Raw genomic sequence first — 23,844 nt, forward strand, 5'->3', positions numbered from 1 at the left:
TCACAAGTGTATTACATAGTGAGGTCCCACATGAACACCATATAATACACCACAGTCCTCACAGTGACAATATAGAGGAACACGGTCAAAGGACAAGTTATTTTGTGAGGTTATGGAACTCCAATGTGACTTGCAGTATCCTTTTAACTTATGGCATTTTATTGGTATTCTGTTCCTTAAAATACATGGTCACACACTCCTTCATCCCACAAACTGCCTATGTAAGCGATAACATGGTTGCAGACATGAAGAATAAAAGTGACATCTGTGATGTGAAATAGAGGGCATAATTATATATCCCCTTGCGCTGCCGTTGCAGCACTTTTTGTGATGCAACAACGGCGCAAACCTTGAACTCATATCTTTGAGCCAAGCAAAGCCACTTTGCGTGGCTTTGAATGGCCTCATAGATATGGAGTAAGGCAAGGCAGCACAAATCACTGTGTTGCCTTAGTCTGCGCAAGGGAGGCGTTCCATGGGTGTTACATTGGGTGTTACCACGCAACACCCATGAACTTTGATGCATCTCTAGATTTACAAGAGCTCGTTATTCTGGTGATGCATCAAAACCTTACGCCTTCCCAGAGGAGGCGCAACAAGAAAGAATATCTTTATTTTTGCTCCTCTTTTCCTCTTTCTATGTGTGCTGCATTCTGCAGCACACATGGAAATAGGAAAACGCCTCCCAGGATTGTTTTTGTGCAGGATGGTGCACCTTCCTGCACAAATACAATCTTGCCCACAACACAGGCACCCTTGCACCATGATGCAAGGGTGCCTGTGTTGGTGCTAGGCTGGCAAAATGGCACCAGCGCAGTGGGAAGAGACAGGAATGCGTCTTATACCATAGATACAGTACATTCCTGCCCTTTCCCTTTGAAGCAGGTCAGTGCAGCAAGGTGACTTGCTGTGATGCACTGCGTCAAAAGCCCATAAATATGGGCCTAAAATCGCAAAATGCCATTTACCAATTTAATGCTACATGTTATTAGAATCAGTTTAATGTGTCAGATTAAAAATGGAGTGTCACAAAGATGGAGCAAGAGTCTTTCTTTTCCTGTAATTACCTCAAGGGTGGAAAAATAAAATGTTGCCATACATATTTCCATTTTACTGATCACTGTTTATTTTAGATAAGATCTAAAGAAGGAAATACAGTTCTCCTTCTCCATGTTTAAACTGCAGCTGTAAATACGCTCTGTGTCCAGTATTTCACCTTAGCTACTGGTTCCTGTAGCAGGTATTATGAAATCACAACTCGGCTGTAATAAGGACATTAGAGATGGGCTTTTATGCAGAGATTGTAGGCTCTCATGTATTATACAGTTAATTAACCCTCATCATACTTCTATTAGTGAAAGATGTAACGGTTCTTCAGATAATCCCTCCTCGTCATCTGAAAGACTTATTTTATTTGTTTGTTTGTTTATGTATGTGTTAGAAACGGGGTTTCACGTTGGCTAGGGTATGCACCTAAGCCAGGCAGAACCCACCCACCCTAGTCAGGGCAAGGGAGTTACACGTCCAAGATTACCCCTGCTCGCCACCTTGGTAGCTTGGCATGAGCAGTCAGGCCTAACCCGGAGGCAATGTGTAAGGCGTTTGCACAACACACAGAAAAGTGTGTGGAGAAGTGTGGCTCAATGGTTAGAGTGGCAGACCCTGATGCAGAAATCTGGCCTGGGACCAGGGTTCAATTCCTGCCTCGGCGGGTCTTGGGCTCAATTTCCTCTGACCTGATAATTCTCGCATCGGTGCCTAATCTAGTTCATGGGTCTAACTCTGGGCAATAACTTGCTTAATCTCCACAATGGCCCCAACATCGCTGGGATGCCTGGCTTCACCTTGGAGGTTGCCCAGGAGTGGGCACCTCACAGGGAAAAGCCAGGAGGGGTTCCACAGTGGTATGCGTACAGTGCCTTGAGACCCTAATGGGTGAGTAGTGCGCTATACAAGTACAAAGTTTATAGTTTTACAACACATGTGACGCACTATCCCCACCACAAAGGAAACGCAATACCAAGTTTAATGTAAATATCCTGCATTGTACACAACACAATTATTAGACTAAACATCACATATCAGTAATAGCATGCTACCTTAGCAGTTGTCAGAATGTTGCACATTAGTTACTCTGCAAAACTAGCAGTAGTCACATATAAGACACAGGTTACTTAGTATTCTGCAACATAAGCAGTAGTCAGAAAACACGTTATCACTCTAAAGCACTTGTCATAAGAATATCAAAAACGCCCATATTACGGACATTATAAAATGTAAGGCAAGTCAGAAAAGCATATTTGCATGTTATGCCCATAAAAGGAACATTTGCACACATATATGAAAATATCATCAAACAGGTAGGCAACATATAAATCAATAAAAGTCTCTAAAAAGAACTTCTGTTGTACATATTGTCTTTTAGTAGTACCTGGTTTGAGATGAAGTTACCTCTAGCGGCAAAAGAATGAAGAAGCGGCCCCCGGCGCTCCTCTGAGCAAAACGGGGACCTCCTGAGAGCTCTGAGGCAGAGGGGGGCGGCACGCACCCCCTCTGTATTACTGACGGGCCCCTCCTGGGGCCCGTGGTTGCTGGCCCCCCCGGGCCTCCACCGGCTCTCACGATGGGGGGCCAAGGTCAGGCAGGAATCCAAGAAGGAGGGGGTCGCCACGCACCCCTTCCATTTTAATGACAGGCCCCTCCTGGGGCCTGTGATCACTGAGGGCCCCCCCGGCCTTCACTGGCCCTCCAACGAGGGGGGCCAACATACAGGCACTGGCCCACAAGGGGCAACAAAACTGGGACCGGCTGCGTGGGGGGCCCCTGATGAGGCTTCCACCCCACCTGCGATTCTGCAGCAACGGCCTCGGGCTCTGGCGGGGTAGGGAGAGACTTCCTTCTCCTCTGCCCTTCCTGGAACGAGGAGAAAGGGGCCCGGTGGAGCGGGGGAGCCTCCGATGAGGCCTCCATCCCTGCCCAATGTCCTCAGCAACACTAGGCGGCCCGGCTGGCCGTCTGAGATGGCAGGCCCCAAGTAGGTGCCTGCCTGTGCCCCGGGAGCACTCCACGGAGCGCGCTTCACCTCGGGGGCATGATAGGAGCGCACTCGCTCCAATCTTCAGTTTTGCAGTTTTCCTCATGCCCCAGGGGCACAGAAAGAAGCGCGACTCCGGCGCTGCACCGATTCCAGCCTGGGTCGTGGTGGTGATAACTGAAAAGACTTCATGCAGCACTTTTACTCATTTCGTGGGCCCGGACTGTGGCAGTGATTCTGGGCTGCAAAGAGCGCTTTTTACAGCGCTTGAAGAACAGCAGGAGGAGCGCTTTCCAAAACACTAGTCTTTGCCAAATATTGAAGCACTCCTCGTGCTTCACACGGTTGCAGGTGTCAGGGGCCACAGCACCCTGCCCCTGGGGAGCAGAATTTAGGAAGCAGGTCTACAGGTGAAGGGGCCCAGAAACAGGCCAGCACAAAAAGCATGCAAGCAGGTGGCAAGTCCCTACAGTGACCAAGCAGGTCACAGGTCAGCACAGCAGCAGTCCATGGCGGTTCCTGGTGAGTCCTTCCAGACTTTTGTGTCCAGTTCTAAACTGATGCCTAGAGTCTCCAAATTGTGGAGAAAACTCCCCTGTACTTATACTCAGTCTCTACAGTGTTTTACAATTAAAGAGGAGAGGAGGTTCCAACTGGTTCCACCTGGTTCTGGGAGTGCCCCCTCTCTCCTCCAGCACAGGCTCCAAACATCAGTGGGGGTAAACGATCCTATTGTGTGAGGCCAGGGTACAGCCTTTACAAATGTAGGTGTGCCCCGCCTCTCCCTTCTCTCAGCCCAGGAAGACTATTCAGTATGCAGATGCACCTCTGTGACACCTCCACCCTCCCTGTGTACAGGCTGTCTGAAAAGTATGCACAAAGCCCCAACTGTCACTCTGCCCAGACGTGGATTGGAGTCAAGCTGCAAAACATCAGAGTCATAAGCACAAATAAATGTGCACTTTCTAGAAGTGCCATTTCTGTAAGAGTAATAAAAAATACACCTACACCAGTAAGCAGCATTTATTTTCACCATTACAGCCATACCAAACATGCCTACGCCACCCCTCATAAATCAGACAATGCCCCTTACACATAAGGCAGGGTATTTCTAATGCAATCCTATGAGGAGGCAGCACTCACAGCAGTGAGACACCAGTTAGGCTGTTTGTCACTACTAGGACAGGCCATGCAATATGGCACATGTCCTGCCTTTCTAGATACATGGCACCCTGCCCATAGGGCTAGCTAGGGCCTACCTTAGGGGTGACCTACATGTAGTAAAAGAGGAGTTCTGGGCCTGGCAAGTAACTTTAGATGCCAGGTCCCTGTGGCAGAAACTGGTCACACAGGCCCTGCACTTGCAGGCCTGAGACAGGTTTGAAAGGTTACTTCTGTGGGTGGCACAAGCAGCGCTTCAGGCCCACTAGTAGCATTTCATTAACAGGCCCTTGGTATAGGGATACCACTATACAAGGGACTTACAGGTAAATTAAATATGCCAATTAGGTATAAGCCAATCATACCAACTTTAGATGGGAGAGCACCTGCACTTTAGCACTGGTCAGCAGTGATAAAGTGCTCAGAATCCTAGAGCCAACAGCGAGAGGTCAGACGAAATAGGAGGAATTAGGCAAAAAGTCAGGGGATGAACCTGCCACAAGGGCCAGGTCCAACAGTATGTATTTATTTATGTTTTATAGAGCACAAACATGACCATCTCGTATCAGAGCGCTGCACAACAGAAGAGCTAATGATTGTTCTCAAGACCGGGCTGTTCAAGCAGTAGCAGCCCCCCCTCCCCTCCACCCCTCCTCAGCGCCTTGAGACCCTCATGGGGGAGTAGTGCGCTTTACAAAGCCCTTGATTGATTGATTGATCGAGGGTTGTGGTACAGTAGAGCACCTGTCACTTAGCTTCGCTGTACATAGAATTCCAACAGCAATGAAGCACACCAGCAAAAAATAACACATAGAGTGAGATGACAGATTCAAAATCGATCTCTTAAGACAAATGTTTTCTAGTAGTGTGGCTTTTACTTCCTTCTTGTACAGCCTGTGTGAGATGATTGCTCTCGCAGAGGGTGGGAGGGAGTTCCAAATGTTTGGGGCAGATCCAGTGAAAGTGTGGCAGTGAGTTTTCTTTTTTCTGAATTTGGGTGGTTCTGACGGATTTAGCACTTCTAGAATCCCTTCCGCCTCCTGAGAGCTTGATCCTATTTGCCATGTTTTGAGGACCAGAATTGTGTAGGGCTTTGTGTGTTATGCACCCAACCTTCAGTTGGGTCCTAGCTTCAACTGGGACCAGTTAAGGGGTCTGAGCGATGGGGAGATGCAATCATAATGGCGTGTGCCCTTTGAAAGTCTTGATGCTGCATTTATTGTCGCTTTCATTGTGGCTTGGCTGGCTTTAGGTAGCCCTATGAGTGTGCCATTCCCACAGTCCTGAGAGCACTAGAGGTTGCCATACTGTTTTGAGGTCCTCTAGTGGTATGAAGGATTTTAGGTGTTTTAGAAGGTGCAGATGTAGTTTAGCGCTTCTGGTTGCACCTTGTATGTGAGCTTGCATGTTAAGATTTGAGTCTAGTGTGATGCCTAGTGATTTTACAGAGTCGCAGATGGTTGGGGTGCAGTTTAGCGATTTGATGTTGAGAAAGAAAGTTGCTGTTGTTGGGATCTAGATCTAAGGGGTGGGGCGAAAAGAATGAATTTGGTTTTTAGCTGATTGAGTTTTAATTGGTCATGTGCCAGCTAGTCCTGTATTTCTCTCAGGGTGTCATCCATTCTCCGGATATACTCTTGACAGGAGAGTTTGATGTAGGGGTGAGTATCATTAGCATTCATGTTGTATGAGACTTGTGATTTTGACTGCGTTATCCGTTCTGTAAGAAGGAGCTGAACCAGTTAAGGATGGTTCCTGATAGGCCCATTCTGAATGCAAGAGCTTCTCTGAGGAGTTTGTGGCTGACCGTGTCAAATGCCTCTGATAATTCTAGAAGTATTAGAAGATAGGATATGTTTTGGTCTAATGATGTTAGAACTAAAATACTGTGAAAGGTAAAGCAGTGCACAAGAAAGGCAACTCATCGGATAGAGTGGGAAGGGGCCATCATCCCTAAAACATAATTTTGTACAGTTTTAGGGATGAGCTTTTTTGTGGCTATGCCATCACACTAAGGGGGTCATTCTGACCTCGGCGGGTGGCGGGAGCCGCCCGCCTGGAGGGAACCGCCAGAATACCGCTGCGCGGTCAAAAGACCGCCGCGGGTATTCTGGGTTTCCCACTGGGCTGGCGGGCGACCGCCAAAAGGCCGCCCGCCAGCCCAGTGGGAAACACCCCTCCATGAGGATGCCGGCTCCGAATGGAGCCGGTGGAGTGGAGGATGTGCGATGGGTGCAGTAGCACCCGTCGCGAATTTCAGTGTCTGCTGAGCAGACACTGAAATTCAAAGTGGGGCCCTCTTACGGGGGCCCCTGCAGTGCCCATGCCATTGGCATGGGCACTGCAGGGGCCCCCAGGGGCCCCACGACACCCCTCACCGCCATCCTGTGGATGGCGGTGAGGGGGTCGGAATCCCCGCGCCGCCATGGCGGATTCCCATGGGCAGCGGAAAGTCGGCGGTACACCGCCGACTTTCCGTTTCTGGCCGCGGCTGTACCGCCGCGGTCAGAATGCCCGGCGGAGCACCGCCAGCCTGTTGGCGGTGCTACCGCCGACCGCCGGGGTCAGAATGACCCCCTAAATGTGTTTTAGCATAAGTTTTATTCTGAATTATTTTCTGGTGGGCTCTGACTTTTTATTCAGTCATGCAAAGTTTCTGCAGTGATGTTACCAATGAATAGTTGGTATTCTATTCTATCAGGTGATTTCAGTTTGTGAAATTATGATCCTGTGTACAGTGGAGTCATTAGTCTGCTGGAATAGTTTAAAGGTTCAAACCTATGGCCCTGGGTCCATTGCCTGGACCTAGGTTTATTTTCTCTGGTTTATCTTAGTGATCTGATTAATGTTTGGTCTGATATTTTTTATCAAGTTCATGGTAGCTATTGGGAATCCTTGTGTAAAAGAGCCTGGAAAATGGATACAGCAACAAGACTGGATTAAATGGCCCTTCCCCATGGCTCTGAATTGTGTAGCATAAAAGCAACTTTTTTAGGATTGGCTGTAGAAAACTTTAATTGTTATAAAAGACTTCAAGTCAGCACAACAAAAACAACTCACAGCACATAGCCTATAGTAAAAAAGGCTTTGGGTTAGCCTTCTTCAAACATTGACTTGCTTTGGCAAGAACCCTCTAAGCCCTGACCTTTAAAAGGTGAGTCTTCAACTCTTTGCTAAATTAGAGCATCGCTGGGGAAGTCCAGATTGGACATGGGGATGTTGTTGCCGATCTTAGGTGCAGATACTCATCTCACTTTACTTTTTGACACCTCTTAGTCTCCAGTCCGACGGTGTCCTGATTGCAGTGGTGCAGAGATCCACCAGAGATGGTGAGCATACCTGCAAAATACTGCATACCTGCAAAATACTGCATACCTGCAAAATACGCAAGGGCGCTGGTCGTGTGATAGTGTAAATGATGACACTGGTTTTGAAGACGTTCCAGGCCAGCACAGGGAAACAATGGAGTTCTATAAGGATGGGAATGATGTGATCTCATTTATGCAGTCCATGGATAAGCTTCCTGCAGCATGTAAATGGTCCTTAAGGGTTGCCAGTGTGGAGTCTGTGAGGCCATGGGGTAGGGCATTACCACCATTCATATGTAGGAGTATGAGGGCATGAACAGCAGTTCTAAAGCGGCTTTCAGGAAGAAATGGTTTGACTTTCTTTAAAAGAAAGAGCTGGCACCAGGCAATATTTGTTTTATTTAGCAGTGTGTTCCTTGAGGGTCAGGTTTTTGTGCACAGTGAATCCAATTGACCTGGCATTCAGTGAAAGTTGGGGTTTGAAGCTATCAAGGTTCATGTCATTGAACCAGGTATGTACTGACTCTTGTTTACTGTTCTTGACAAATCACAGGGATTCTGTCTTAGTTGGGTTGATCTTCACATAGGTGCTGGATATCCAGGTCTGGGTGATATGCAAGCAGTGCTTGAGGCATTGGATGTCTGAAGCAAAGGACTTAGAGTTGTGTATTGTTGCATATTTGTGAATCTTGATGCTGTTATTTGTAAGTAGAACACCAAGTGGCTTCTTATGGTCAGGATAACAGGAGTCAGTGTGGAGCCCTGAGGGAATCTAAAGGTGACAAGTATCTTTTGTAACCTGGAGATGCCCATATGAACCAAGTCTAGCTCACCCACTCTCTAACGTCTTGAATTCTTTATTGATGGCAGGTTCAAGTCATGTTTCTGATATAATATGGTTTAGATCCACCTATTGCAGCAGCTTATCACAGCTACCTCTAGCATTTAAGACCACACAAACCCAGATGGCCAAGATATTTTAACTGTGCCATCCTCCAAGACAGACTCAAAATAATTGGGATTAGACACTCTCAGTGCAAGTAGTTTATGACATTTTAACGGGCCTTAGAAAAATGTTACTTGAGCCACCCTATATATCGGATCCTCAATTTCTTTAATGCTGTGTTCAACAGAGCTGCTCTGTTTTTCTTTCCAAACTCATCTGTTCCCACAATGTCACCTTTTCATGTGTTGTTTTCACACATAGATAGTCATCGCCTACGTAGGCAGGAAGGTCTAGGATTATCATTTTGGCCTTATGTGGGGAGGTCAGGGAGTAGATGACCTCCCACTTGCCAAAACTCAACTCTGACAAGACAGAGGTAATGATGGCCATTGTACTGTACGTCAGAGATGGGACCTTGCCTAATGCTGACTAACTAAGTCAAGAACTAGATTATATTTGATTCTAGTCTCAGTATAAAGATGGGGATCCCCCTTCTGTATCATCAAGGTAACTATATATAGGGAAATATAGATTTACTATACTTCACTCCATATCTGCTTACCACAATGATATGTCAATGCAGTAATTGTGTAGGTTGAGGACTACAGAATCTGCTTACTTTCAGGATAAGCATCAAGATTGTGTTTTTCTTAACGACCTGAATAGATTGCTACTAATGAATTCCTTCTCTCATTATTGCCACAACCTTGTGGGGTGTACAAGCATTTATATATTTACAACAATGTATTATTTGCAATAATGATGTTAGTCAGGAACCAACCCTGAAAGCATTGCTTTAGTAAGAAATCTTCAGAAGGCATGTAAACACCAATCCGGAAACTCAACATGGATACTGCATTCAGTATTTGAAAGCAAACCTGTACAGAATTTATTCAAGAAGTCACCAAATGTGCATAAATGATCTGGCTGTAACTAAAGGTCATAAATGCTGGCTAGCCATGGGGAAAACGTGAGTTTATGTTCCAAAATGATATCAAGGACAAAATGAATCCTGACATTCAATGCCAACAGAACCTGAAAGAATCTGCCGCTTTACCCTCAGTATCTATGTCAAAGACAAGTTTCAGATTAGAGAAGGTGAGATCCATCGGCCCACGTAGGACTGAAAGCCACTAGTACACTGACTACGTGGTGTCCCGCTCCTCATTTGTGCATTTTGACATGATGTCATGAGCCTCTTGACATGCTCCACATCATTAAGCAACTGGACAACAACAGTGTTAGGCTCTTGTGGTTTTTGGGAGCCACCCAAAGTAGCACTCCTTTCAAAGTATGACCAGGATATGACACTACTAATGATTGGTGGAAGCTGATTATAGTGGTGGGGCACAGGCTATTTTTGCTTCCAATCCAGTGTTGAGATTGCCTACAGGCTCTACTTGTGCAACCTGTGTAGTAGGCCATAATGATATCCCCACATTCCCTCTGACTATATGAGAAGAGATTATTAGCATGTTTGGGAAGCATGAGGTGATGTATAAATAAAGCAACTGTTCTGATTTCAGTACTCACCTTGAAAGAAGAAGAAGGCGAGACCTTTTGTAGTTCAGTGGACTTGGCCACACGAAGATCTAGCAATCTAGTCTGTGTCATGGCCTAAGCAACAATGGCCAAAAGGCAAGGCAAGCCAATCTACCTCTTGCAGTGAAAAGGCTGCAGGCACAGAATTCAATGCAGGTAGTCACTCAAGAGGATAGCTTCATCTAAACTGCTTTGCCATGGACAAACAACACGCTAACACAAAATGAACTTTAAGTTGAGTGGCTCTTCTTGAAAGTTTGACGTAAACTGGTTAGGTGGATAAGGCTAACTGCTCACAGCATCTAATATATGCCGACCTCTGTAACATATCTGTAGTTCATCTTTTCACTCTTCTTTCTGCACATCCAAGCAGAGGAATGCAAGGACCAGAGACAGGCAATCTCTCTTCTTAGGGTAAGAATCATAAGAAGTTAGGAAGAAACTGCCTGCTGCTGCCTGCTACTGCTGAAGTACCCAGGGGGTGGTCTGTACTCTGAGGAAAGGATTTTCCCTGTCCAGCGAGAGCAGAAGGTCTGTGTTAAGCATCTTGCAGTGAGGTGGTCAAAAGCAGCCAGTCTGCCACAACTGGTATCCCACAACTCCTGCCCCGTCTGACTCATATATCTCCTACGAGCAGTGCCCCTGATGAAGCCAAGCTTTCCTACTCCTGCCTTTCTGAGAAACTAACTTGAAGTGGTTCTGATAAACTGTGTGAGACCTGTGTTAATTTTAGTGGTTCTTTTTTTGGTTGAGAGTTCATCTTTCTATCTGCTTAACTTTCTTCCCACACGGCTATTGCTTCACTTATGGGGACGATGACGTATGTTTTATGTGTTGTTTAAACAAAATAAGGAGGAGAATGGATGATGGTCGCTCAACACTCAGCCATGGATCCTCCTAGTGTAGGGTTGTGTTGGACTAGATTGTGGCCCAGAGTAATTAGTAATGGCTGAGATCAATGAAAGAAAAAACACCTTTCACTTGTTTGTATGCCTCATTGCAACGCCTTAGTTCAGTGGGTATGCCCAGATGTTGGACCCATTCTCACCGTACCATAGGACTTCAGCTGTACCCTACTGATGAGGCCCAGCTAGGCTTAAACCGGTGTAGGGTTAATTGAGTTCCAGTTCATAGTCAACCCAGCTGGGCAGTTCAGACTGGACTATTTCTATGGGATCAGGGCCACAGATGATTTGCATATGGCTGGTTACTGTCTGAGGTGGCAAAGTGAAAAAATTAACTGCAAACTGGATCTTGGGCAACAAAATGACCAATGGCTAAAATGAGTTCAAGCAATCCACCTGACACTTTAGTTTTCTCCATCCACGTCCAACATCGTCAAGCACCCATGCCCATATGCATTCTCAGGACCCAGGCTTAGCAAGGCTGGTGGCCCGCAGCACTACCTACAGGAATGAGAACTTTCTGAGGTAAGGAACAGTACTAGACCCTTCCCGCCAAAGAAACTCTCCCAAGCATCCAAGATGGCCATCTTTAAGCCAAGTGTAGATGTGGTGGGTTGTACCTCCCACCTGAGCTCCCATCCTCATCCAAAGCCATTAGGTTTGAAGCCCTCGGCATTATTCATATTTAAAATTTGCTTTAGTCTTCAATCATCACCTTCACAGATTGCTCTCTGTGAATGTACCTATGCAAATTCAGGGTCCAATGCACCATTGACTTGGTAGTTTGCCTGTGAAGGATAACAACATACTCCATATGTGACCACTGAATGCCACAACAACCGATGACTGAGGAGATCTGACTTGTTGCTGCTATTTGTTGATAATATATCCTCTGTGACACATTTAAAGCTATATCTAGCCAGACCTAAAAAAAAGAACTAGCTTATGGCTAGAATACTCACAAAATCTGAAAGGATACAATTTCAGTTTCTATCCTATGTCAATTCAAATGACTATCCATCCAATTGTAACTTTTTCTCTTTTTGCTATCGGAAACTAACTAGTGGAATCGATTGTCTTATTTATGTTGTGCAGGGTTTTAAATTACAAGTCCAATAATGTGTACTCCCACTGCTGTCTGGGTAAAAGAGGAAGGGATCTACAGTGTCCTATCATGTTCTATGATTTAATGATCACATTCTATGAGAGCATCGAACTGAGGTTATTTCAATCCGCACGTGGGTACAGATTGCATGCTTGATATTGCAGGTGAACACCACATAAGTGAAGGAAGCAGGGTCACACGTCATACGTCACACGTCATACCCATCAGTTACTTCCAACAATGTATTAGAATGAGACCTTCACTCTAAATTTGATACCAAAGGGGGACCCAAAAAATCAATCAATCAATCAATCAGGATTTGTAAAGGGCGGATAATCACCCCACAGGGTATCCAGTCACTTGCAGGTCCGAGAAGCTCATTCGAACAGCCAGGTCTTGAGGGACCTTCGGATTTCTAGAAGTGAAGTGATGTTCCAGAGGCTGTACAAAAAATGGGGAAAAATCAAGAAGAAAGAAGTGAAAACAACGGAAAAGCAGGAAGAAGGCACACATAAAACAGGGAGGACTTGAAAAGAAGGAAGCAATGAAAACGAAGGAAAGCATGGAGAAGGCACACAAAAACAGAAGAAAAAGCAAAGAGAAGAAGTGAAAATGAGGGAAAAGCAAGGAGAAGGCACACAAAAACATGGGAAAAGCAAGGAGAAAGCAGTGAAAATGAGGGAAAAGCAAGGAGGAAGAAATTAAAATGGAGGAAAAACAAGGAGAAGGCACTCAAAAAACGGGAAATGAAAAGAGGAAGCAATAAAAATGAGGGAAAACATGGAGAAGGCACACAAAAACAGGAGAAAAAGCAAGGAGAAGAAGTGGAAACGATGGAAAAGCAAGGAGAAGGCACACAAAAACATGGGAAAAAGCAAGGAGAAGAAGTGAATATGAGGGAAAAGCAAAGATAAGGCACCCAAAAAACAGGGAAAAAGCAAGGAGAGAGCAGTGAAAATGAGAGAAAAGCAAGGAGAAGGCACACAAAAACATGGGAAAAAGCGTGGAGAAGAAGTGAAAACGAATGAAAACAAAGGAGAAGGCACACAAAAACATGGGAAAAAGCTTCGAGAAGAAGTGAAAACGAGGGAAAACAATGGAGAAGGCACACAAAAACATGGGAAAAAGCAAGGAGAAAGCAGTGAAAATGAGGGAAAAGCAAGGAGAAGGCAGTGAAAACGAGGGAAAAGCAAGGAGGAAGAAATTAAAATGGGGGAAAAACAAGTAGAAGGCACTCAAAAAACAGAGGGTGGGGGAGTAAGGCAAAGGCACACGAAAATGAGGAAAAAGCAAGGCGAGTGCACTAAAAAAACTGGGGAAAAAGCAGGGAGAAGACTGGAGCAAGAGTGATGCCGAAGCACAGGCAGTGCCAGGCCTAGGAAATAGTTCCCAAGTCTTATTTACTTAATCGCTGATCCTTGTTCAATGTCTTTGACCCTAAGCACAGTGAATCAGGCCTGAATTCTGTACTGCAATCAGAAGATGAATGTTAAGTGAACACTTCTAACTCCTTCATTCCCGCAGACAAAACTATCTTCTAAAGCAGCAAAAAAAAGTCTTCACTAAAACACCACATACTGCCTGATACAAATATTTTCATATGTTTATCCAGATAGCATCATGCAGTATTCCTGCTTTCAAAGAACATTTTCATTTTTTAAAAGGCCCTATATGTTTAATGCAAAGAAAGCAAGTCTTAAATGTCACACCTGTGATTTAAACCCACCATATCAAGGTGATCCTGAGAATTTTGACTTGTTGGTGGTCCTGGAACTGCAGTGCATGTCGAGAACTGCTTTTTGTTTGTGCAAATTACTGGGGTAGGGCGGATTTTGACAGTAAAATCTTCTCTTGTGAATATCGCTACTTTTTAGCATTTGATGCACAGCTACCATTAACATATGAGTCAACATTAACTCCCTTTTAGCTTCACTTTTTATGTGAAAAAGTTATGATATTTATCTGTGTGTATAAAGAGTGATGTTTTAATGCTGTAATTACCTCTTGACGGTCTGCTAATCTAGGCTGTTGTTAAAAAACAGTGCATAGGTTAGTGATAGGGACTGTTATTTAAAAACTAAGCATCAGATTTAAGAAAAGTGGAGCTTTGTGTCATGATGCACCACTTTTCTTGCGGCCAATTGCGCCCCCCCTAACGCCACCATGTGTGTGCTGTATTTAACATACGGCCCACCATGGCACAGGTTAGGGACAATAGTGTTGTAATATTGGATTCTCTTGTTGAACTTAGCAGGATTAGTGCCAACAAATTTGGTGATAATCCTGCAAAGTACATAGAGGCCCATTAAAAATCATGGTGTGCCTCTTTTTCATGCCTACTCTCAGCCGGCATTAAAAATGCCGCTACAAATGGAACAATGGAATCTCATACATTTCAATGCATCATTTGTGCAGCCCTTTGGCCCTTTAACGGGGAACACCCTCCTTTCATACATTATGCCTGGCGCAGGCATAATGTGGCGCAAGGGTTTACAAAGTGGCAAAATGCATGCATTGTGCCACTTTGTAAATATGGTGAAGCGATTTTGCCACATTGTTCCACATTTCTATCAAAACAATTATACTTTGGCGATAGTTGGCGCTAGGCCCTTCATAAATGTGGGTGTACATTTTTGCACAGAAAACTCAAGCACTACTATATACTTGAACAAGCAAAGGAGTATATGTTTATGTATATATCATAGTTCCTCCATTATAATAAAGTCATTATAGTATACTTGTGGGTGGCACACTTTGTTTCCAGATTAATTTCCATGATTTTGCTGGATGTCCATGGTGGCCATTAAACTTTACTTTTGATTTGATTTAATCTTAGTTTGTCAAACTAATTTTCTGTTTCAAAACGTGGCCTCTGTATGCACACTAGGGAGTATATTCACAGGACATTTTCCTTTGGTGCTAGGTCCATAGGAAAACAGCAATGTTAATTGAGTCATGACTGCAGATTTTTGAGGCAAGCCATTTAGCAGCATTTACCATGACAGGATAGGGTCTGACAATCCAAAATTCTTTCACAGAGATTCTACCAGTGGCGGCCCGTCCTTTAGGGCGGAGGGGCCACACCCCCCCACCTTTTGCCAAAGGTCAGCCTGGCAGACACTCTCCATGTTCACGTCAGGCAGCCAGGAGCAGACATGCACGATTTGCGCAGACTCCTGGCTGCCTGAGCTGAACTTTGCTGGGCTGAGGAGGTCACAGCTCCTATGGGCGTGACCTCCTCGGCTCAGCAAAGGTGCCTCGAGGCCCTCCACTGGGTGAAGAGGAAAGCGTCACCCATTGACTTCGCCCTGGTCGCTTCGGGTTTAACCCTTGAAGTGCCCAGGGCGAGTGTCAATCAGTGACACCTAGTCACAGAGTGGGGTGGGGTCAGCAGTCCCACTGACCCCATCCCACTCTGTGACGATGCTGGACTGCTGCCTTCCCTCATTGGCTGAGGGAAGGCAGCAGTCCTAACCCTCCTGAAGGCTGAAGGTAAGTGTGTGTGTGTGTGTGTGTGTGTATGTGTGTGTGTGATGTTTTAAATTGAATGTTTGGTGCGTGCGTGCATGTTTGAGTGTTTTGAGTGTTGTTAATGGATGTGCGTGCGTGCATGCTTGTGTGAAAGAATGAGTGTGTGTGATCTTTTAAAATGAATGTTTGGTGCGTGCGTGCATGTTTGAATGGTATGAGTGTTGTTAATGGATGTGCATGCATGCGTGCGTGTCTGTGTGAAAGAATGAGTGTGTTTGTGTGTATGTGTGTGTGTGTCCCGCCCGCCCCCTCCCTCCTAAAGCTGCCGGCCGCCACTGGATTCTACCCTGCTTAGTAACCATAAGTAACAAGTTTCACCAAAAGCCAGTGGTCTCTTTAAAAGTGACCCTTTCATTTGTCTTTTTGATATTGTTTTTTTTTATTGAAAAGGTTTGTAAAATATGTCACAAATGAGGAAAAAGATTTATGATAAAATAATCTCTCATCTAATTTTAAACCACTTGCAAGCCTCAGAGGAGACCTTAGAAAAGGGTGCTGGGAAACAAAAAGCACACAGCTTATGGCAATTAAAGGAAGGAAAACCATTAAAACAAAGACCACCGTTCTACTGTATGTGGGCAAGCAGTATGATGCTCAAGAATGGCACATGCCACAGTAGATATCCCTGCCACATTGTCCCCAGTGGATAAAAACACAATCCTAATACCTCTTGCCCCCCGATTGTATTGAAACTGTATTTGAAGGTACTCCCTTTTCACTAGGTCTGCATCGCAGCACACCTATCCTGTGTTTGCTCTTCTCTGGAACTTGGGGCCAGATTTAGAGTTTAGCGGTTCGGTTACTCTGTCACAAACGTGATGGATATCCCGTCCACCGTGTTACGATGTCCATGGGATATCATGAAAACGTAATTCGGAGGATGGCACATCAATCACGTTTCTGACGCTGTAACGCCATCCGCCAAACTCTAAATCAGGCTGCTGGTGTTAGATGCGTTTGAATTAGGTGAGGAATGATATTGCAGTAAAATATGCAGATGTGCCTTACAATTGAGGTTGTTCCTAGCTTGTACCATGGTTGACATCACCAGGCTCTCAAAGGTTCACTACTTCTGTTTGTTTAGGTCCCAAATCATCAAGGAGTTCAAAGAATATCCAAAGCAATTCAGTCCTCGGTGTAGATCTTCTACGCCACTGAGCAAATCTTCAGGTCTAGATCTTCTATGCAACTGACCATGGGTGTCTTTGTTGATGTTCATGCTGTGGGTTTAAAAAAACACCAGCATTCACTTGGAGGTCTCCAGATGTTACAGAACTGGAAAACCGTAGCAAATGAGAAATTAATGTGAGAAAAAATGAGCTTTCACAAGTTTTCTACACAGGAGGTGAGAAGTAGTACATTTATTCAACAGCATGACTTTTCCATGCTTTGGGGGCAAGGCCCAAAAAATAAATATTGCCTGCATAGACTTTATTAAAGCGGGTACCTTACGAAGATTTACAGAAGAGGAGCACAAAGTGTGTGAGGACGTGTTTAGTTAGATCTCAGGAAATGTGATGGGACAGCAGCTTTTAAAAAGAACTGTTTCAGTGAAACCTATGTAATGAAGATTTGCCCAAAACATAGTTTGGACACTTGGTTCTGAATTAGCTGAAGTCTATTCAGCTCTTTTTGTGATACCTAAATAAAGAGATTTACACTAATTCCAATTTAAACTGATAGTGGTAGAGAGGATAAATCTCCTGTAGCGTTCAAGGAAAAAGACTGAGAATTGCCCAAAGCATTTGCACATTGTACAAGCGAGACAATACAACTGAGGAAATCTGAGAATGCATTTTTAAATCTGCACCCAACTCAATTCCTAAACATTTTGCATAGGAATGAGGCTCAGGACAAATGCCAAATTCATTGTTTGCAACTAAAAGAATATCGGTTTTGTCCAAGTTTATCTTTAGTCAGAGTGATTCCAGTTTTTAGTGTTGTTAGTGAGATTATTTGCAGAGCTAGAAGGACCAAACAGTCACAAAATGAGTTTTGTATCATGTGCATATGAGTAGAGATCACAACTGTAGTTCCTGATTAGAGATGAACGAGACCTAAAACAGACACTGAACACATAGGGTGAAAGAATGAAGCTTTGTGATACTCCACTTTCCTTAGCTGATGAGGGAAGGAAATGATTAAACATGACCATTTGAGAATGTTTTTTTACAAAGGAAGTGAACCAGGCCAAAGCAGTATCTCTAACACCAAATGCAGCTAGTCAGTAGATAAGACTATTGTATTCCACCGTGTTGAAAGCTGCTGGAAAACCAGGAAGAATGAGAACACATGTAGAGTTTAAATCGCAGCCTCAGGAAGGTCATCTAATACAGAAAACAGAACAGATCCTGTGCTGTGATCAGAACAAATGGGAGTTGTCCAGTGCACAGTGATCTTTGAGATAGGAGCAGAGATATTTAGCCACAGTGCCTTTCAGAATTTTAGAAAAGGTGGCAAAGAAATAGTCTGAATTTGGAGGTAATTTCTTAGTCAAGAGTTGGCTTTTGAAGAAGAGGTTACATGAGCTGTTGATTAAGATAAGTGGGGACAGTTCCAGATTGAATGGATAGGAAATTAATGTTCTATATGGTTGAAGGATATCCTTATGAATAATGCTAAGTAGTATTGGATCTACAAGTGATTAAGATTTACAGGTTCTAATAAATTGTGAGACATCATCACAAGAAGGACAGCCGAATTGTTGAAGATTAACACTGTATTTGTATTGAAAGAGTGGATTTTATTAAAGAATTACATTGTTCAGGGGTAGAGGGGGAAGATTAACTATGTGAAGCAATGATTCAATGAAGATTAGATTTATCTTTTCAACAAAGAAAGGAAAAATAAATTGTTGAAACCTTAACTATTTAACTTAGGGCAAGAACCAATAGGGAAACTGTGCAGTTCTTTAATAGTGCTGAATATTTATTATTGGATGGTTTAGGAATTCAGGTAGAATAATGTTCTTTGTTTCTTAGATTTTTTTATAGTCAGAGCAGGAGATCCAGTAGATTTTTATATTCTTCAGAATAGTCAATATGCCATTATGTTCAGCTTGCCTGGCTTCACATTTCAAAGTGAGAAGATTGCTGTAAACCAGGAAGCATGTTTTGAATGTTTGGGAGTTTTTGGAAGGCAGAGAAGGATCTTGTACCACACAAGGTAATTCTCCAATGTTTCCAACTCCGGGTGCTAATCCTGTGTATCCCCACTAGTGTTAGCTAAAAGTCAAGTACCCAACTCTCAGATCAAGGTGTGACTGAAGGCATGTCTGCAGCTGGAACCAGTAACTTAAAGTGTTTCAAAATACAAGGATTCTAACCTTATGTAAAATAAAAACAGATTTGGTGGGACTACCTTCTGCTATGGTTATCAGTGTCTAAGTTACATTCTTAGAAAACATTAGTGTAAACATTTTAAGTTCCCCAAACTTGCTGATCAAACGTTAATAAAAATAGTTTTATTAAATTCCATATAGAACAGTGCTACAGGTTGACTATACTGAATTTATAATGTTTAATTTCATTTTAACTTATTTAAGAAACATGTTGATTGCCAGAAACCTAGCTTAATTTATACATAGCCTTCAATAGAGTAAAATTGCATTTTAAGGTTCTGGTGTAGTGGTATATAGTTTATGTGGAAAAAACTGTGACATTATTTTAATGGTGTCAGGTGAATTTTATAGTGTTACATTTAGAGTCATATTTAAGGTTAAATTTTTTAATGTTGAATTAATTAATTTTGGAAAATATGATGTAAATTCTATTTGGTAATATTTTAATTTATGGTGTGTATATGTCACTCAAATTGTGCAATACAACTATTTACACGAAATATGCAATTAAGTAAATAATCGCGGCTTGGCTTATTGACACGTGGCAAACACCTGATCATGGAAGAAAATGAGGGTGCTCGACCTTACTCTTCTGTTGCTGCACCTGCGGTGGAACTAGTCTTCAGTGGGTATGATCATTTTTGTGTAGATCCACTAAAGGGGGCAAGGATAAAAGAGATAGCAAAAGCAGATCAATGTGCTGATAACTTAGGTGCTCTTTAATGATTCTGCATTATATCAGGGAGGCTGTTAGCACATTAAGCTTATTCCAGAGATCTCAAGCTGCATGCACATCCAAAAAGTGGGGGTAAAAGTAAATGAGGAGGGCAACAAATTATTTAATTGCTAATAAGTTTGGCACAATTATACAAATCTGCGAAACACTTGCCATGCACCAACCATGTTTAGCTTGATCTTAATATTTTGAGTTTCATGAAAACCTGTCAAGGCGAACAATTAATAGGGTGATGAAAAAAGTAGCCTTTCTTACTTCAATTGCCATAAGAATCTTTGGTCTACTCTACAGAGAGAAATGATCAATGGATTACATCAAACTTGACCTAAAACTAGAACTTTCATCAGTGAAATAGTTTTGGTTAGTTTGGTGTAAATCAGTTTAGTAGTTTTCAAGTCATTTTCGAGAAATTAGTATTATAATAATCTGTTGGTAGGCTTGAAAGGATTAAAGGTTAGCAAGTGTTGGACTGCTCTTGAACCCAGGTTTGAAAACTGTCTGCAGACATTTATTTAAAAATAATCCCTCCCCTCCTCCCACCCCCATTTTACAAGAAAGCGTTTAACTCCTGTTGTCAATTTTAGGTCCTCAAACCCCTTAAAACTGAAAGCTGTGTGCAGCCAGATGGCTGACTACAAAGGGTTTAATGCAGGATCATCAAGGCCTTCTGGATAACCCCAGGTTGCCCTGAATCTGGGTGGAAGCAGGCCTTGTGGGCAATCCCTGGCTGCCACAGATGGTTTGGTGCAGGGAACTCTTGGATGCAGGGTATGATCAAGAAATGAAAGAGACATTAAAGTTAGCTTTGGTTATAAAGCCTCAACATATGTTGAGGCCTGGCCACTGTATGCACATAACGCTCTACCAAAGGCCTTCAGCTGTGAGCAGTGAGTGTTGAGCGCAGGGCCTCCCTTTACTCCATGTACTCAGCATGTCCTTTAGCATTAAGCTCGGTGACAGTATTTCCTATTGTTTTCTAAGTTTAAGTTCTGACTTTTATGGGACAGGCTTGCAGGATGACATCACTCCTACAAATGAATTACCAGTCAATCAAAAAGGATTTATAGAGCACTGCTAATCACCCAAGGGGGTATCCAGATGCTGGTTTAGGGTTTGGAGGGAAGCCTTCCGGTCATACCCACAAGACTTTAGGTTGAGCCCTTGGGAAGATTCTGATTTGGATCCCTGAGTAAAGTTGAACAGTATTTTTGCGTACAGCTAAGTTAAATTAGGTTAGTTTGAAATCACTGGATGGTAAACGACCTGGCAATTAGTGATATGTGTGTCAACAGAAAGGACGTTCTAACCAAGGCTAAACATGGACACAGAGTAACAAGCTTTTCATTTGTGATTAGGACATTTGTCAACCTCCTTCGCTGAGATTTCTTCTGCTTCAGATTCTTCATTGTGTCCCCTTCTGTCCTTTGTATCCTAGGTCCGACACTCAAACTGAAGCGACCCGTCATCTTAGATATGTACGCAAAGGTCATCGAAGAGTTCTACAAGGAGGCAGGGAAGTAGAGGAGGACCATTTCCCCCAAAACATGAAGAGTCTGTCATCGCATTGAGAATATACCGTGACTGCTGAGACTTTAAAACAGATTTGCCCAGAAAATTGATTGCAACAGCCATGCCTAGTGCTCCAAAGTGACTTTCGTTTCATTGTGTTTTGACCCTGGATGTGAGCTGTTGGTAAAATGCTGTGTGAGATACCCAGTGTAATGATCTCATCTAGATGTTCCTTTCTTTTTTTTTGTAATCTCCTGCCTGAATGCAGTGGGTGGGGCGAACGTTTAAACTGTATTTACTATACCTTTCTAGGCTGTTTAATTTTCTTTTTACACATTATTCTAGCGGGAAGCACACTGAAGCTGGTAGACATCCTATAATTTCTAGGGAACAACTCCCTGTTAACTAAGTTCACTTATTGGTGGTTAATCCTCAATGGTGATTGGGCTCTGACACTCTTCCCTACAATCCAGTGAAGAAACAGTAAGAAATTAAAAATGCATTATGCATACATTGATTGCTTGATTATGGTAGACTGTCAGGTATGACAACAGTGTTTCCAAGAAACCTGGTTGCACTGTTTGGCAGCAATGGCAACAGCTCTCAGAACCTCAGTTCTCAAAACCTTCTTTCCTACATTAAAACTTTTCCCCGGCCCACCTCACCAAAAGCATCATACTAAAAACAGGGATCCTCAGCTGTGACTCAGGACATCATACCATGCATTGCCACTGAGTTCCATGTTATAAGAAGAAGGTTTGAGGTCTGATTCTACCCTTATATGGCACCCCTTTTTAGAGAACAGTACCTCCTTACACTCTGGGAGCCAGCTTCCTTCCAATTTCCTTCCACATTGTAAAACACTTGAATTACAGCAACAGGGCTTATGCGTCCTGTTCATTGATCCATCCCTCTCTATCTAGGTTTGTGCTGTACAAATGCTTCTAGAGTCATGCATGCATACATTTAATCTCAAGATCTTAAGTACTTTAGCAGACATGGTTATGATGATGTGGACACTCGCTGAGCTTCCACACCATCAGATTGACAAGAAAACAACTGGAGTCACACATATAGGGGCACATTTTCAAGCCACTAGCACCACTGCAACGCTACTTTTTGTGACCCTCCAGTGGCGCTGTGCACTGTGCTGCATTTACAAAGTGTTGTTAAGCCACTTTTTGTGGCTTAACGCCACCTTGTAAATACCGCCCCTTCACAAGCAGCAATTTGCGTGAAAGGGGCATGCAATGGTTGTTGCATTTTGACGCTGCCTCAGATTCACAACATTTCAGAAACCTGAGGCAGCGCCAGAATCTAATGCCACCCCAGGGGTGGCATTAGAGTGGCGCAACGAGAATTGCTTTCATTTCTCCTAGTTTTTTAAAATCTTTTTATGTGTGCTGCATTCTGCAGAATGAGCAAATCTCAGAGTAAGATTGTTTTTGTGCAGGAAGGTGTGCCGTCCTGCATAAATACAATCTCCCCTGCAACACAGCCATCCTTGCACCATGGCGCAAGAGTGGCTGCATTGGCGCTCAGCAGCTAATTTATTGCCAGCACAGGGGGAAACACAGGGATGCGCTGTATTCTTTTAAATATGGTGCATCGCTGTGTTTTAGAAGCATAAATTGAGCCTCTGGCCTTGTAATAAGATCAAAGGCAACAGAGTGGAATGATTATTGCATTACAATGCGCATCGGAAAATGTAGGAAAAAGTGTTTTTTCAGAGCAAATGATTTATTAGCTACACAATTTATGACCATCATAATTACAAAAATATATCCTCAAACAGACTGGAAATTATGAGCCTTTTCACTATTTAGATGATTAGTACTGAGTCACACCCTGTATTTAGCCCTGATAAAAAAGGGGTGGGCTGCTTCCTACCACTAAGTAACTGCTGGTTGTCTTCTTGGCGATGTTGCTATTGTCCCAAAGCTGTCCTTTGATTGTCATTAGCTTGCTTTCTTTCCTGCCTCTTGAACTACTAGAACATAGACCTAATAATGATGATCTCCTGCTAAGCTGCATTGGTACAACAATGCATCCATACATAATAGAATAGTCCAGTTCCACTAATGTACAATAAAAACAATATTGGTTGTAGTGTCTTATTTGTTCTTTCTGTGTGCCTGTTTGATTGTGGAATTAAAGGTGAAGACACACAGAGTTCCATTCCTAACAATTTACTACCGGGCTTATAAAAACATGGCAATAATTGTGAATTGCAATGACTTACCCACACAAAAGAGCTGGTAGTTCACCCATGAGAAACATGCATCCAGTTGTGTGGCTTTTAGGCATATTTCACAGCCTGAGTCTCCCACAATCTAAGCCCAATTTGCACTCAAGAGTTTTGCACAAAGTGGTCAAGGCAGCCAGTAATCCACCCTTTGAAGCAAAGTAAACATAGCAATGGAAAGACCTGGACAGAATAAAGCACCTTCAAGCAGAAAGCTTTAATGGAGGCAGAAAAAAGCAGCTCATCTCTGTCAAGGAAGGGCTTTCCTGGAACAGACTACTAACATCCAAACGTAATGCTCCTGAAGCTGTGCAAACTGGTTTCTACAGTTGAGATCCAAGAAAGATTTGGAAGGTAACTGGGTGAGTGACACACTGTTGGCTATATAAATCCCATAACATATCATCTCATCACATTGGATATATAGATACATTATGCTAACAATTAAAAAAAACTCCAATTAGGTTTGTATCACAAACATT

General features: G+C 43.3%; 1 protein-coding gene across 1 annotated transcript in view; it reads left to right on the forward strand.

The window, feature by feature from the left end:
* LOC138257174 (long-chain-fatty-acid--CoA ligase ACSBG2-like) overlaps window positions 1–21,129 on the forward strand; it is a 128,222-nt gene extending 107,093 nt beyond the window's left edge. Inside the window, exon 12 of the mRNA XM_069205890.1 lies at window positions 21,044–21,129. Within this exon, the coding sequence (XP_069061991.1) occupies window positions 21,044–21,129 (86 nt within the window). The remainder of the gene's footprint in view (window positions 1–21,043) is intronic.
* The last annotated feature ends 2,715 nt before the right edge of the window (window positions 21,130–23,844 follow it).

Source organism: Pleurodeles waltl, chromosome 1_2 (genome assembly GCF_031143425.1).
Source record: "Pleurodeles waltl isolate 20211129_DDA chromosome 1_2, aPleWal1.hap1.20221129, whole genome shotgun sequence".
Taxonomy (NCBI): domain Eukaryota; kingdom Metazoa; phylum Chordata; class Amphibia; order Caudata; family Salamandridae; genus Pleurodeles; species Pleurodeles waltl.